Raw genomic sequence first — 17,624 nt, 5'->3', positions numbered from 1 at the left:
GACATGATGTAACGCTGTCGTATTAGACTCGTAAAATACAGAAGTTTTTAGAATTATATAAAATACATTATTAACTCCAAAATTATTAAATTATATTTATTATATCAAGTTTTACAAAAATAAATTATATCATTATTGTAATAAATTGAAAAAAAAAGTACATCTTGTTGATTCTAAGAAACGTAGTAAAACAACATGTTTGATATATACACTCTCTCTCATTCTTTTTATTTTTTCCTATTCTTTTTTATTAAAGAACATCTGATATCTTGGGAATATCTATCCTACCTCTCGAGAGGCCCGTCGTACCATCACCTTTATTCGCACAAAGCCTATCGACGAGCTTGGCGTTTGGTGTCTTTAAATCATACGCCCATCCCAACCAAGCCATGAAATCTATAAAAGCGGTAGTTAAATTGAGACGGTAGAAGCCAAGCTCCGCAGCCTTATAGTCCCACGGGAAGCAATGATGGTAATTGTGCCAACCCTCGCCGATAGTAAAGAAGGACACCACAGGATTCTCCGTTGACTTAAGAGTTCTAGAACAAAAAAAAAGAGAAAAAGAAGTTTTCGCCGTTTGATCCAGATCGGCTACACGAATAAATTTTTGCCGGAATATCATGCAACAGATTATTTAAGCGAAATAGCACTTTTTACAATTTCTTTCTTCTACAATATTATAACTATGGAATACAACATTTAATAAATATATTTATTTATGAATATTTAACATGTTTATAATACATTTGTGTGTACTTTACTTTAAAAAGTGGGGTTGTAAGAAAATTTTTTAATTCCCCGAAAATTTCTTATTGTTTATAATACCGATTTCTTCCGTGGAAGAAAATAAGTATAATTTTCTTCAAAATAAAAATCTCTAAGTATTTTTTATAAGTATGATTTTAAATACGATTTTGTAATATTTAATGTTATGGAAATTATGAATAATATAATAATTACTATGAAATTCGTTAAAAATGATTTTTGATATATTTATTTAATCGAAGTATTGATTAAAAACTATAAAATAATATTGATTATGGATGCTGTAATTATTAAAAAAATATTATCTTATTTATCTATTATGAGGATTTAATTGGAATAATTTCTCGATTATTCCAATTAAATTCTCATTAAATTGTGTATCAAAATATGTAATCCTTTTAAATTAGAGTTTTTTTTGGTTTATGATCTGATTATGATCCGAACATTATGCTGGTTAATTTTAACGATAATCGTACAAACATGTATGCTCTCCAAAGATTGACACGTACCTGTTGTACGGTCGATTGCCCCACAAGTGAGCGAAACTATTGACAGAGAAGGTTGAATTCAACGCCCACACATACCGGATAATTACGCTGCTTATGCTTACGTCCCAGGTTTCGTTCCATACATAGACCGGTACTATAGCCGGCAGGACAAAGCACAGTGGCACCATAATCAGAGCGTAATACCTGCAATAAAGAACATTCTAGTGTTCAGCAAGTGTTACACATATGTAAAGTGTTACACCAATACGTGTAATCGCATCCCGTTCCTTTCACGACCGTGTGAATCAAGCACATAAATCAAAATAAATTGCGATAAAAGCGCATTCAATTCCGCTCTCTGATGAGACACTTTACACTGATTGATTACTACTTAATCTCTCATCTCGGAGAACAACGTGTCACGCAATTTCAAACACTGCGGATAATTACGAAGCGATTTCGCGAGCAATCCAACTCAATCATCGTTGATCTTTTCTTTTTACAAACGTCGAACTCCATTTCCCGTTTATTTTTTACAGCTCTGAACATAAATTGTGTAATATTATCTAGGTTTTGTTCCTCACGAGCATCTCTTCAAGTTTCCTCTCCTTTTATTACAAGTCTTCATTTATCATGAATATAATGAGAAACTTGTAAATTATTTCTATAGAATTTTTTCTAGACATTTTCTCATTTGCGCTTTTTTATTTTGTTTATATTATTTTGGTTTTTTTTTGTAGCAAAATAAAAATTTGTTTTCAAGTTCTTTTATGCTATGTATTAAAAATAATATATAATAATAAGGGAGAGATAGAGAGAGAGAGAGAGAGAGAGAGAGAGAGAGAGAGAGAGTAATCTTATCTTGAAAAACATAAAAATAGATTTGAAATTGATAGATTCTGTTGGAAGTATTTAAAAGATCGTATTTTGTTACGACAGTTGATGATAATATAATTGAAATTGATATGTGTCAGTAAATTCGATCGTAAGTCGATTATGCGACTAATTACATTATTAATTACAATAGCAATTAATTACATTTTTCAAACGTGAACGTTTTATCACAAATTAGTAAAGAATACGTCGTGTCGAATTATTAAACTCACTTGTCAACAAAACGTATTACAGAATCAGCAGCGATATCGCTCATATCCACATTTTTACCGTATTTCTTAACTGCTGGATGATGCTTCATCATTAACCAGCCAATGTGTGAGAAAAAAAAGCCGCGGTTAGCGTTATGTGGATCCGCACACGTATCTGTGTATCTATGATGTGTTCGATGAACGCGAAGCCATTTAGACGGATGAGTCTGCGAAATAGGAAGAATTTTAATAATTAGAATTAAAACGAATGATGATGCCTTTCAATATCGAAAGTTTCAGTGCGAATTTATATACATAAAACAAGTCAATGATTATTCAAACGTTTTGACATTTACTGTAGTCATCCTCAGTGTGAATAATCCTTGACTTGTTTATTGTTTTATGTATAGATAAGTTCGACACTTAACGTGGAATATCCTTAATATTGAAATATTTAAATTTATGTTCTTAAAACCTTTCTATAAAATTAATTAATTAGTAAATATTTCTAAATACAATATATATAAAATTAAGCGATTATTTCTTCTGCCCACAAAAGTAGACAATTTTCAAAAGAGTATACCTTCAAAATTAATCACAATGTGGAACGAAATGTATTTTAAAGTTTGAAATCTTTATTTTTCAAATCAGTAGTTTATATAGACAACGATTTGATTGATTTTTTACGGAGTTTCGTGGATATAAATGGAGATTCGAAATCTCAAAATTGTTTACAAAGTTGAATTTTACAAAGTTCCATGGCGTAAATTAGAAATTACATATGGAAGCAATTTACAGCTTTTGAAAAAGTGAATCTTTAATTTGCGTATTTGTTGAGTGTTGTACGATTTTTTTACCGAGTTATTCAATAGTGACGCAAAAAGCTTCTTTTTTACTTTGACTGTTTACAGAAAACGGAACATTGTTGGATATCCTTTAAAAAAGACTGGAAAAATTTACATTTTCTCTAAGTTGCATCTATCATTTTTTTTATATAAAGAAACTTTTTGTATGTAAACTTTGCTTATGAGGGGCTAAATATTAAACGATTAACATATTATTATTCAACTATATATTCTAGCAACAACATTAAAAATACATTAAAAATATTATAATCTTAATCATTCATATCCTTCATATTTGAAACAACTTTGCGTAAAATAACATTTGTTTGATTCTATCGCAGTATGTCTGTGTATGTATACGGTGTATATGTACATGTAATAGATAGAGAAAATTCAGAATTGCTTAATCTTCTATGAGCAAAATAAAAAGAAACACTTTTTGCTGCAATGTTAAACAACTCGGTGAAAGAAAATCGTATAACGCTCAACAAGTACGCAAAAAAAAGAAAAAAATAAAGATTCGTCCTTTCGAAAGTTGTAGACTGCTTTCATGTACGATTTTTAATTCACACCATAAAATTTTTCAAAGTTTATAAAAAATTTGAGATTCGATAGATCTCCATTTGTATATCCCTGTAATTACATAAAAAGATCAATCAATTTGTTATTTAAATTATCGATTTGAGACTATAGTAGAAACTACAAGTTTTATACTTTTTGGATCATCTCTTTAAATGATAATTTTTGATAAAATGACACTTTCTTGAATATTGCTTTATCGAATATTTGGAGGAATAGGTAAACTCTTTCAATCTTTTGGAATAGTGTAAAATGTTCTATTACTTTACAATATTATCACAATTATTTAAGGATTTCTATTGCAAACAGAAGTAGTTCTGAAAATAATAACTTGAGGTAGATTATAATAAATTTCAATGTTGGTTATCAACTGACCAGATATAATATTGTAATATTTAAGAATCTTACCTGACCAGCCAAGCAATATAATAAAACAAGTAGTATTCTAAGTGGCAATTTGGCGCTATAGCTCCTATGTGCCCAAAGACGATGAAGACCAGCTGTTACGCCAAAACCAGCAGAAAGTAAATATAAGATTGCTGAAAATAAACAGTACATAAAACAGAAGCAACATCAGATCTTTTCTTTCATTGTTTACCACGTATTAATGATAATAATAATAAAATGAAAAAATATTTAAAGGAACATGTTAAAATATTAAAATAATTTTTAGTTTATAAATAATTAAGAATAAATGATTCTTTTTAAATTAAATTTGAAATGTACAAAGAAATAATGTAATTTTATTTTTTAATTAATTTCAGGGAAATTTAATTTAACATAATTTTTAATTTAAAATTTGTCCACTAAAATCTCAACTAAAATTTGGAAATGTTTGGAAATGAGAAATGTGAAATTAGAGGTACGATGAATAATAATTTCTCTTGATATTTCTGCTGAAAAAAATTGACTACAAAGTTTATCAAAAAATACATTAGGCTTACATTAGGCTTTTTTCATTGATTCCAATGCAATATTCAACAAAACTCAATCGTATCGAAATGATATGAGACACATATATGTACACATAAATGAAATTATAATGGAAAATTAATTGATTTAATAAATACGTACACCACATCCAGGTCCAAAATTTCATTTCGCGAGATCGCGTGGCAAACAAATAGATCGCGACGATATGGAGAACGACGATGACAATGATATTACGCCAAATTAATGGCTGCTCCGCCGGCATGTGCTTCGGTGGTTGATTGAGATTCGAATCTCTACCATTTTCCGTCCCCGGTTGCACTAACATTTGATTTTTATTGCCCTCGTATTTGGTTATCGTTGAACTGTACATTGCTAGAAATATTTGGAACAATATTGGCATTTTTATTTCATCTATGTTTTAACTATCGTTTATATTTATCTTGTATGTTCATTTATATATATATATATAAACATATTGCGATAAAAGATTAAAAAAAAAATTGCACTACCTCAAGAGAAATAAATAGGATAAATCATAATTTATTTAGTTTATCTCATAACATGTTATTTTTTCAGGCTTTAGCAAATCCTTATTTTATTCTATTATCTATTTACAAAAATGTTGGTTATGTTTAGTACAAAAGATTGTATTTTTATGAATTTACAGAATAATTTTATAAAAACAGATTTAAAAAAATAAATATATCGATCTCTAACATAATCAATATATTAAGTACTTTAAAAGAAATACGAAATCTGCGTAATAATTTTCATAATCAATATAATAATATAAAACTGAATTAAAAACAAATAAACTGCAAAATTAAAAATAAGAAAGTAAAAAGTATAACAAGTAAAAAAATATAAATTTGCATCTATATATTTGCATGGACAGTATTAAGAAATCAAAAATATGTATTAATATAAAAAAGTAAAACGACATCATAAAGATGAGTCAATTACATATAAAAAGCAGACTTTCAAAATGAATTTTATTCAAAATATCATTTTTTAAGTTAGAGATGGCGTAGTATTTAATAAAAAAAAAATGAAAGACACATATTATAGACTACTTTGAAATCTTTAAAAAGCATTTTCTCAACAATTTATATACTAAAAAAAATCAAGACATTTGATGTGCGTTATGTCCTTTAACTAAAGACAAACAAAATGCAATTGTTTAACATTATTAGAAATTGTTTAGCAATTTTATTTAACATTTTACATCTTACTGATTAGGAAATGATTATTTTTTGTAAAGAGTGTGATTTCCTTGTGGTTTTTTTTTCTTTTTCTGAAAATTACAAATTTTAGGCAAAAAAACACATTTTAAAAGTCTGCTCCTCATACATTACATAACATATTATTTACTAAATTACATGTTGAGTCCATAATCTAAGGATTTCATTATATCAGTCTTCTTATTACGGCGATCTCGTGTTAACAAGCACCCATTGTTAGCTGCCGTCTCGATGTCCCGACGTGTAATTATCCGTTTTAGACGGACATATAAATCGACGAACGAGACGCGTTTCCTAGCTCACATGTAAGTCAATGTGCGATACGCGTTTCGTATCGTTGCATCGTATCACTAATAACGAATGTAATTTCAACATCTGCAACTCTCTCGTGGCAAAGTCAGTAGTATTCTCGCACTCCTGCTCGAAATGCGAGAACGCAAGTTCTCGTGGTCAAGGCAATTACGTATCACGCATTGCTAACCGATTCGTTTCGCCAAGACGTGTTTGACGTGAAAAATCAATGTAAAATATATATCTATACACACACACACACATACACAATAAATAAGTTTTGCAATAAAAGCCTTTACACAACTCGCATATATCTAAAATTAATTTATAAATACGAAAAATTATTTTATATGCATTGTAACTGTTTTCTTAAGATTCATTTAAGTATCACTTTTTTAAATATTTAAAATAAAAAACTCGTGACAGTAAACCGCAAGTATTTTGATACGCTCGATTGAACAATTAATTGTGGAGATATTTACAACTACTGTCCATATCAGATACAACTACTGCTTATATCAGATTTTTCTTGAATGTAATTTTTTATATGACAACGTTCAATTACCGTTTGACACGTACTCGGTTACAGAAATAATGAAAGCAGGTATGAAAATGTATATTGCGATAAAATGGATGATTATCCGCATCCTATAATGAACTATTACATACTATTGCTGACATCTAATCGTAAAATTCAATGTGTAAAGATTTGTCGAGATGTGAAATATAATTGTAAAAACTATATTTTGTGTGTGTGTGTGTGTATGTGTGTGTGTAAGAGAAATCAGTGCACAAAAAAATTAAGTCAAATGTAATAAAATAAATTTACTTAAATGAAGAGCATATTACATGTTTTGGCTCACTTTTGAGTCATCTTCAAAGTCTAGATACATGTATTGAATTATGTGAAATAGTAAATTGTATAAAAATTATGGTTAATGTGCTATCAAGTTCAATGCGATCATTCAGAGAACTTTCTTCATCGCAAAACCACTTGCGAATGTAATTAGAAAGCTTCTAGTATTATATCATTAATTCTACTTGTATATTTTTCCATTATTATTATGCTCTACATTTTATTATAATTATTAAATTCATAGGCAATGTTTTTCTTATTATATGTAAGTATATAGACATCAGAATATATCGAATTGAATATATCAGTTAAATATATCAATTGAATATATCACGTTGTACATATCGAGAAAAATTGTTTATATTACAAAGAGATGTAATTCTCGAGCGATATCGATTCACTATAGAAATAAAAATGGAAAATAAGATTGACGTTACTTTCTAACTTTTTATGCGAACCAAATTGATTTTTGACGGTTGCGATATAAAAACTTAATAATAATAATTGAGAACTAATGCTATCTTCATGTCGATGCATCTTTCTCGTAAATAGAATGCTAAGAATCTCGAATTATATTCAAATTAATATGTAAAATTTGATTTCTTTAAACAATATATTTTTACGCAATCTGATTCGCCTTGTGACGAACCATTAACAAAACTATAACAAAGTCAAAACTATATTTTAACGTTATTTTCGTTGACGCTATCAATTTCGTTGAATCTTTATCTGCGATATTCGCGCATCGTTTAGTTCTAACAGGCAGCAGTATAACAGATAACAGACCGTAATCTACAGTGTAATAGCGATCGTACTCCATGGCCCGCTCATAAAGCGCGGTCGCGATTTCTCGGCTGTTTTGTTTCCCCATGTACAGTTCGCGTAAAGACTGGTGCAATGACTTACGTTAATATGTATGAACCAGCCAGGGGATATTTCTGCTGGCGTAAATGCGGATAACGTGCCTCTATCGCTAGCGCCTACGCTACTCCGGATCCCGCGGTTTACAACCCCCTCCCCTCCCCCCTCCCTCCCCCCGCCCCCCTTTCTTGTAATCCCACTGCGGGCTTAACGTGGCGAAAATGCACGCTAAATCGCGTTTGGTGCCGAAACAATGAGCAAGAAAGTACGATTGCGCAAAAGCCCGTAAAGTTCAAATAGCGTTTCTGAATATTCGCAAATAATATTCTGGCGCAAATAAGCCAGTCTAATAATGTGATATTTATCGAGATTGTGCGTAATCTGTTTCTAAACACAAAATCGATATGTAACCTACAGGATATATATTGCGCGTTAAAGCGAAATTATATATGCATGTAAAACAGTTTATTTGATTTATTATTTTGTACATTTGTTATCCGTATTTATCAACAGAAAATTCGAAATTTATGTATTCAGTAATACGATTGAATATTGCGCCAAAATAATTCAATTATATATACCCTCTTGTTGACATGTCTATTAAGTGGTTCACGTCCAAAACAAGTTGTTTATTATATATATATATATATATATATATCATTTATCATTTAATAATTAATATATAAATATAATGTTATTATAAATATGTTCTTTCGACAATTAGTATCCCCTCGTTATACAGTCTAACACGAGAAATGTTTGATGCATCAAATCGATATATCTTGGTAACTTTCATGAGAGCTCCATCAAAGTTACGATCCGGTAAGAGGAAAATCATGCCCGCAGCCTATATTCAGAAAGTACGTCTATCCGCGTACATTGTTATGCATCGAGGTCGATGTTGAAATCTACCGATAAGCTCCTCTGTCACCCTTGTGTGTTCACTCTGTGTGTTCTCATTATATCTCGATTATACCCTATCTTTTTTCTCGGCGAATGCATACATAGCACATCGACAAAATTTTCGTTAACGATATTCTTTCAATAGACAGAATAATTTTAATTCCTTATGATGTAACAAACATATTTTAATATTTTTATATAAAATTCATTTTTACGCAAAAATGAAAATAATTACAACCTCCAATAGCTTTGATCTTGACAAACGTTAGAGACATGATCCTGAATAACATTCAAGAGGTTTTAGCCGTCGGTCGAACATTTATTTGCGTAATGCTAATACCGGTGGTATTGTAACTTTCGAGCCTTATGACTCGAAAAGTACTCAATAAAATATAACTTTATTATGATGTTTTGAAAAGCTCTCGATATCAGCTATTATAGTATATATAATATTTTTCGCAATACATTTATTTAGCATACTTTTTTTAGCATATTTTTAATAGGATGCCTGAGCATCAAATTATTAAAATTGCTTGTCAATTTAATTCGTGATATTACTGCAGTAGTTTCATTGCGTTTATAATTCCGGAGAACCAATTCGTTGCGCAATTCGAATGACTATAAATATGGTATATATATATAAGTACATTTTTATACAGTATACATAGTAATTCAGATTGAATTATTTATAAGCATTAAAGATCTAGCTTTGACCGTTACGGCCATTACTTCTATTTCTTATTGTTGAATTTTTAACAAAAATCAAAAATTTTTATCGCATACTTTAAACAAAACTTTATAACACAATCAAAGCTTCATGTAATTAATAATAATCACTGCACTTATTATACTTACTTAGGTCAAATGTACACAAATGTTCTGCGAAATCAGATGCGAATTAGATAAAATAAAAGACCGAATAAAGGATGTACTGATGTATATCGTCCTGCTTCTCTCCAAACACGTTGAATACGATTCTCGGTATATCATACCGCGTTTATAAAGAGGCTCATAACACTGATATATTTAAAGCGACACTTAAGATTCGATCATTAGTGGAAGGAGAAATAGCTGCAGGTCTTAATTCACGAGGCAGTATTTTGTTGCAAGTACATGTTTTGTGCGTCCATCAACCGGAACCTTTCCCCGATTTCTAATTCTCTCTCTTAATTTTTACAAATGTCTGGCTATTTGTAATGTCGATACATAATAGTATCACATTTATCTTAGATAACAATATCATAACATACAGTAAAATATAAAAATAATAAAAGGCAAAGTGCGTTTAACCCACACATTTTGAATCTTTTTGTGCAAGATTTCTATTCGAATTCGTGAAAAGACCAAGCGTGTGATTTAAATACTCTTTGCCTTTTGTTTTTGTTTATAAAGCTTACCATTACTTCTTTCTTTTTTTCCAATAAAATATACAATTCTATAGAAAGATCATTATATATATATATTTCTAAATATAATAATGGAATTTTATTTTACTGTTTCTGAAGAAAACAAATTTTTTTTTTTTTTATTCTCAAATTATCATAATTTCATAAGCAATTCTTCAAGCAATTCTTGTTAAGATCTCAATACAGTATGATCAAAACATTAATCATTATTAGGAAGTAAGAATTAATGTATAACAGAATATTAGTAGATTTAAAATATTGGATTTAAAACATTTACACTATTACATAATTTTTCTACAATGATAATATTTCACATTTTCAAAGATTTTAAAAAATTTTAATTTGTTACATTTTTATATTTATATTTTTATATTTCAACAATTATTTGAATAATTGCAGTTATTTTTCATATTGCTAGCTATGTTATATGTTTTTATGATTATATTTTATATATTTATGTGTACCTATTTTGTTGATATATTATAAAACGGATGTGATTGTTTGGTAGAGCAGTTTCCGTTTATCTAAGAAGAGAGATCTTAAAGCACCTTTCGCTTTCAAGCATAATTAAACGAAGAACTTTCACAGCTAGAAGCATTATCTGGAGATATTTAAGACATGAAATCTTCACTTCTTATTTTATTATACTATATCATTAATGCAGATCAATCATTATCATTCAAATAAATTGAAGAGGATTCCAATGCATCTTTTTTAATAAAAAAATAAACAAAAAAAGCACAAAAAAGCATAAAAATTTTAAAACGTAGTATTAAATAAAAATCAAATTACGAATTTATGTTAAATTTGGGAAAATATTTTCTCGAAAATATTAAAAATAGAATTGATTCACATCAGTTTTATCAACTATCTAAACCAGCACTAGCCATTAACTTGTTGTAAATGACGGGGCTCCATGGTTCGTGTGAACTCGTTTAGATATACGCTGTAAAAGAATTGAAAAGGACAGGCTGTCCAATAACAATAACAGGATGAAACGTCGAAACAATTGGTGAAACAAGTCAGATGTGGTTGCAATTGACAGCACAAAGGATACGTTTGCAGACTCGAGAAAAGAGGCGATGAACAAGGAGAAATTCTCTTTCCTCTTTTCATGATACCGATTGTCGCCGTGTTTCTTCCGCACTTCGATTTGCCCAACGCGGAGGGCGCTTTCTTGAAAGCTCTTTCTCCATTGTCCTTTATCGCATATCCTTTCGTTTTCGTTATCGCAACAACATCTGCCTTGACATCTATAGAACAAAAATTCCGTATTTTTCTTATGTACCTTTATTATACATACATTATTTATTCGTCTCACGATTTAATAAATAAAATTAGAAGTTAAGGTACACCTGAGCCGAATAAGGCCCAGCACTAAATAAAGTCCATTTTTTATTTATCTAAAACCTGCAATATATGCTTATAAAAGATATGCCATAAGAAGTAGATAAAAAGGAATTAAAGAATTGGAATTGGTAGCAACATGTTTGTTTAATTCAACAAAAACTTATGTGTATATATGCGGATTTTTACAATCCGCATTATTTATCCGGATTTTTACAATCGCTGCAAAATTTACCAGTGTTTCATAATTTATTATTGTATAATTCATTATAATATTATTCAACTTCCTAACTATAGGAAACCAATAAAACAATGTTTTGAAATAAGTGTAAGTATTTTTTTAAAACAATGTACTTATTAAATAAAGCCCACTTATGTGATTATTATTATAGCTATTATTATTTGTTTAGTATGTAGAGTTTACGCCAGAGAATAACAATTTTGAATGCTGTTATCTTTTAAGAAGATAAAATTGCATTCAAATTGCTAAAAATTTCCAAAGATTAAAGAATTAATTACAAACAAAATTAAAGATAATTGTAATATTTGAAAGTAGACTAAGGAATTTCCTTTCTATGATTAATAATCATTTTAATAATCATAATTTCTTGAAAACTATGGTAGATGCGGAAAAATGTTGTGTGATTCGGAAGGGAATATAAGATGATTTGATACCTTTGATTCGATTTGATCTTGGGTGGCGTCAAAGATCGGGTCAAAGTCACATCGATTTTTTTTTAATACCCTATTTTTGATGGAAGAATCTAATAGCTTAAGAACTTTTCAAAACACTGTAATAAAGTTATTTTTCATTACGTACTTTTTGAGTTATAAAACTCGAAAGTTACAGTATCGCCGACATTAGCATTACAAAGTAATGCTAATGTCCGACCGACAGTTAAAATCTCTTGAATATTGTTCGCGATCATGTCCTGGATAACATTTGTCAAGATCAAGGCCATTGAAGATTATTCCTCTTATTTTCATTTTTGCACTAAAAATTTATTTTTACGCAAAATATGAAGTAATTTAGAAATTTACTTTAATCTCATATCAAAAGCTTCAAAAATGGTGAAAACGGTACAAGTATTCGTTTTTCTATTTTTCATGAAATTTTTACTGCGAATACGTATTTTATCCTTTTTATGTTAAATATCTCACTGCGATAAACATAATTTTACGCTTAAAGTGAAAAACATTTTTCTTTCATTTTTTTATTTGTTTTATTTTCAATACTATTGAAGAAAAGAAATGCAGGTTTTATATACATACACGTGTTATATAGACAGTCTCAATCCTATGAAATACAGAGAGCTTTTTGATTCATCTATTTTGCACTCTTATGTCCGTTACTTTAAATTTCTAAAATTTGACAACAGATTTGTAATCAGAATTCACGACACACTTGAAAACAAACTTTAAAGTGAATTCAACGACACTGTCTTTTATTTTATTTCCTTTTATTCTGCTTTATGTCCGCCATATTAGATCCGTCATCTTGAATTTTGCAATTGTTTATTATTATGGCTTTGGATAGCTTATGCCTGAAGTTACATTTATGTGCAAGGTTTTCCTGCGTCAAATACAATTTTGGAACGGATGGCCGACTTGACAAAGAATGCCCCATATATATAATTTCATTTTTGCCATATTTTTCTTCTCACAATTAATCTCATTTTTTCTTTAATGATAATTTTCTTAGAAAAATTTATCAGAATTAAAAGATAAAGTGTAAAATAGAGATTCTCAAAACACAACTATTTCTCAAAGTATATCTATCTTTAATTAAAGAATGAATAAAATTCTTTCTCTGAATATCGTCTTGCTCATCATTAATTATTTCATTATCGATCGCTATTATTGGGATAATTATCTCATACGCATTTCCAAGCATATTCACATCTGCGACTCCATCTGTTCTCTTACCTAATATACTCCATAATCAATAATTTTCGCAAAACTGAAATCGCAGTGTCTATAACTGTATTATTATCGAGTTCTTCTTTAATTGCAGCAACAGGAATCACAGTAGAGTTTGCAATTGCAAGTGCATTTCTTCGTTTAATTGTAAGGATATCCGTAGCAATGAAAGTATATTCGTAGAATAATCTATAATTATGTCAGCAAATATGTTTAATTGCATCAACATTCCCATCAAATTTCGCAACGAAAATCGTAGCAAAATCTGTAACTGTATCAGTACGTCCTTTCTCTCTTTTAATCGCGACAGCATCCGCAATAACTTTCGAAACAGAGATCGCAGCAAAATCCGCAACTTTATCAGCAGAAACTTTTTTCTTTTAATTGCAGTATCCACAGCAACTTCTAATAACGGAAACCTGCAGATCAGTAAGGTCTACAACTGCATTTACAATAGTTGTTCTCATTGCGATTGTATCAGTGACATCTGTAACAATTATTGTTTTGGTATTCCCAATGATAACTGCAGCAGCTCCTCTTGTTACAATTAATAATTACGTATTGATCCATAAACTGTGTTTGCAATCATATCTTTTATTCTTGGACAAAATGTATGCCTAAATTTTTAACATACATAACAGTAACTCTGTTGAAACCCTAGACTTTGTATGCCTAAATTTTTAACATATATAACAGTAGCTCTGTTGAAGCCCTAGACTTTGTATGCCTAAATTTTTAACATACGTAACAGTAGCTCTGTTGAAGCCCTAGACCAGTGAATCGTTCATTTTAGAAAAGCTTATTCCAAAAGTAGGCTTTTACCATCTATTTTAAATATATTTTGCAGAAAGGCTTTATATTTAAGCACTGAGATAGCATTATACTGTTTCATTTAAGAAAGAGCTTCATTCATTTAAAAGAAAGCTTTATTTTTTTAAATTGAGCAAAATATTTTCTCATATTTTCCAAAACATAAAGATTTTATAATAGCATCTTGTCTAAAGCGATTGAATCAATTACTGACTAAATCCGCGGCCTCCTTTTTAACGAGCTTCTCACAGCGGCATGTTAAACTACCAGAAGGAACACGAAGTAAACTATCATCGTCCCAACAACCGCTTTGAAGTTCCTTCGACGTCAGCTGTCGAGAGAAATACGACTGTTTCTCATCCAAGTCTCCGCGAGATATATAAAATGCTTCGCGTATACTTTCGACTTGCGCGATTTCCGTTATGAGGCATTTGCCAAGATAACTGATCCGAATGTAGAGCGAAATTGTGGCGGCGGTGTTCCGGAAGTTCTCGTCCAACAAAGTGTACGTTCCCATCATAGACCTAAAATAATGTACACATCGTGTTATTAAATCTCTAGGATTACACAGGACGTCCCTCACTAGCGTATTTTCCTTGAAAGAAAATGGTACTTCCTTCCAAGGAAGTAATTTTTTACGGATTTCCTAGCCAATCGCTCAGACTTTTTTTTTTTTTTATTTTTTTTTTTTAGAATACCTGACACTCTAACATAATGCATGTGTAATCATATTATTTGTAAAAATAATATTGCATATATAAACGCTAACATAAAAAATATAACAAATGAAATAGTAATATATTTTAATGAGAGCAATACATTTATAACATTAACTCTTTCTTTATAATCAATTTCTAATATCCCAAAGCAATCGCGATCAGACAGTAAGATCGAAAAATGCTTTCGAAGTAAAAAGTTCCCTCCCATATCAACAATCAGTGGTTTCTCGATTTTCGGTGTTATCACCTCGAAATAATCTGTTGTTTATAGAAGTCCGACAAATGTTCCTTCAATTCGTTCCGCTCGCGAATCTGTTTGGCGATGCTGTTCAGCAGATTATCAACCGATATAGCGACGAAGCCGATTTTCTGGCGCGAGACCATTTCAAAATGTTCGCACACTTGTTTCCGAACGTATAACTGGACATCAATGCCGTTCGCTTTTTTCTCAAAGAAATCCATTGGCACAGAAAAGACAACGGAACTGCCGCCATAAAATTTTTCATTCTCATAATTGGATCCTTGATAAGGACGAGAATCGCGTCGGTTTGGCGACAGCGATATCCAATCGTCATCCAGCATACGAAACAAGACGATTGTCTTCTTCAGGATAACTTTGTCAAATGCCGTAGTCCAAGGAACAAACAACTGTTGTCACAATCACGAATAATTAGGCTCGAATAATTTATTAGAAATTGTTGCTAATAATAATTACTTTAGACATAAATATATTTCATACTGAAACAAAAATATAGAAATGAATTTAGGTCTTAAATTAAGTCTTGAAGATTAACCGGAGTCTGTTGCATATCCCAGAATTTTTGTTAACATTTTTAACAGTATATCTATGGATGTATATATAATATAATATAAATTATATATATACAAATATCTAAATTATATACAAAAATTTGCTTACGTTTTGCACACCAATCTCTAACATCATTAAATGCAAGTTGTGCGAAAGAATGAACGATGACATTGTTCAGGAGTTTATATTAATATATATCGCAATGTTATTCGACTTGTCAATGATATAAATTTTATGATGGTTTTTGTTGATAATGTATCAGTTGATACTGATTATAATTCATTTTTCGGCATGTGTCATATTTTCTACGATTACAGTATGTAATTTATAGGTTCGGATGCTACACGCATCCGAAAACTAAAAGAAATTGGCGCTTGTTCCATATCTCGAATGTACATCGATATATATCGCTTGAAATCGAAAATTTAATTTACCATTTCAAAACTTATCTACTCATATAAGAGGATAAAAACATGAAATATATAAATAACTTGACTAATATCAAAAATACATCACAAATTAAATTTTGTTAAACAATAGAGAACAATTTTGTATCTCAGAGATATTTTTTTATAGAAAAAATCAATTTTATAATTTAAAGAAAAAATTTTATAATTTACTATAAAATTAAATTTCAAACTTTAACAATATTAAATTAATTTAATTTATAATATTTATTGCTATTAAATTTATTTAAAATTATTTGAAAAATATAATCATTTATATTTGAATCTTAATTTTTTTAATTATTCCAAAATTTGTTGATGTAATATTTGTACATATATTTGTTATTTTTTTAAGAGAAAAATCAAATTCATATTAATCACAGAATTAACTATTAAGCGTTAATGCGATAGTGGCATATAAAACATATTATATTACGCTCAAGAAAGTTGTTCAAAAGTTACTTGCTGTTTCCTTGCAAACTCCCATGTAGCAAGAAATTGGATTTAACGAAAGAAAGGCCAATCCCGTTGAGATTCATTAAACCGACGTTTCACTACGAAACTTACATCATTAGTAACTCGCAAAAGAATGGAAACAGACTTATACATTCATAGTTGCCAAATCAGCCAAACTGTAATCAATGTCGCAATATTGTAGACCAAAATGCCAGATTGTCCTGCCACAGAATTGTTAAATTTCTTCCTTCTTAGACAGATAAAGGAAAAGTTTTTGTAAAGAATAGTTTTTGTAAGTTTATGGACTTTATCAAAAGATATTCTCATATTCTATATTACTTGCTTTTTAGTGCAACATTCTATACCCGATATTATATAAAAATGTCTCTCATATCATTTTATGTATTTTGCAAGAATGTTATTTTAAAATATTTCACATTTTATGTACAAGTATATACACATAGAAAACGATCCATTATATCCAAACTTTTTTTTCTCTTGACATAAAAAAGTTATTAGTAGTAATTTTAATAATTTTCAAAACATTAATTTAGAATAATCATGTTTCTTCCAAGAGAGATAATATAGTAGAAATAATATATTAAAGAAAATTTTTTAGTTTTAGCTGCATTCTTTAGATTATAAAAAAGTAAGTACATAGCATCGACATTTGTGGAAAAAAGAAAACAAAAATGAATTAAAAAAGTAACAAAGTTTTAGCTACTGACTTAATCTTAATTAATCCTTACTTAATGAAAGAAATTTTTTTATCAAATGGATTGTTTTTATATAAACAGATAATAAAATAACTACAATTACATAATTTTTAAAAGCTATTTTTTAGAAATTTATGAAAATTAAT

General features: G+C 29.4%; 3 protein-coding genes across 6 annotated transcripts in view; 1 reads left to right on the top strand and 2 right to left on the bottom strand.

Annotated features, from left to right (window-relative positions):
- Nucleotides 1-17,624, top strand: part of Fstl5 (follistatin-like 5) — a 40,664-nt gene that overhangs the window by 4,218 nt on the left and 18,822 nt on the right. The gene's annotated exons all lie outside the window — the stretch shown is intronic.
- LOC105146964 ((11Z)-hexadec-11-enoyl-CoA conjugase) lies at nt 251-8,088 on the bottom strand. Its single transcript, XM_011057642.2, has 5 exons — nt 4,837-8,088; nt 4,171-4,301; nt 2,360-2,565; nt 1,275-1,457; nt 251-539 (listed from the first exon to the last, which is right to left on the bottom strand). The coding sequence occupies exons 1-5, from the start codon at nt 5,093-5,095 to the stop codon at nt 251-253; spliced, it is 1,068 nt and encodes a 355-aa protein (XP_011055944.2). The 5' UTR covers nt 5,096-8,088.
- LOC105146965 (uncharacterized) lies at nt 10,746-17,552 on the bottom strand. Its single transcript, XM_087403694.1, is given in 5 exon segments — nt 10,746-11,506; nt 13,359-13,541; nt 13,726-14,055; nt 14,541-14,854; nt 15,297-17,552. Coding segments are annotated over 5 exon segments (1,533 nt in total). The 5' UTR covers nt 15,632-17,552; the 3' UTR covers nt 10,746-11,135.

This window comes from Acromyrmex echinatior, chromosome 2 (genome assembly GCF_024713525.1).
Source record: "Acromyrmex echinatior isolate Ae372 chromosome 2, ASM2471352v2, whole genome shotgun sequence".
NCBI lineage: Eukaryota > Metazoa > Arthropoda > Insecta > Hymenoptera > Formicidae > Acromyrmex > Acromyrmex echinatior.
Note: the sequence above shows the minus strand (reverse complement) of the source record. Positions and strands in the feature narration are given on the sequence as shown.

Bases quoted from the DNA above. Each gene is read 5' to 3' on its own strand.
- LOC105146964 (XM_011057642.2), bottom strand. From the start codon at position 5,095: ATGCCAATATTGTTCCAAATATTTCTAGCAATGTACAGTTCAACGATA. The intron at 4,302-4,836 runs GTACGTATTTAT...GTTTATTTTCAG, and splicing joins ATTTTGGACCTGGATGTGGT to CAATCTTATATTTACTTTCT. The intron at 540-1,274 runs GTACGTGTCAAT...TTTTTGTTCTAG, and splicing joins GGCAATCGACCGTACAACAG to AACTCTTAAGTCAACGGAGA.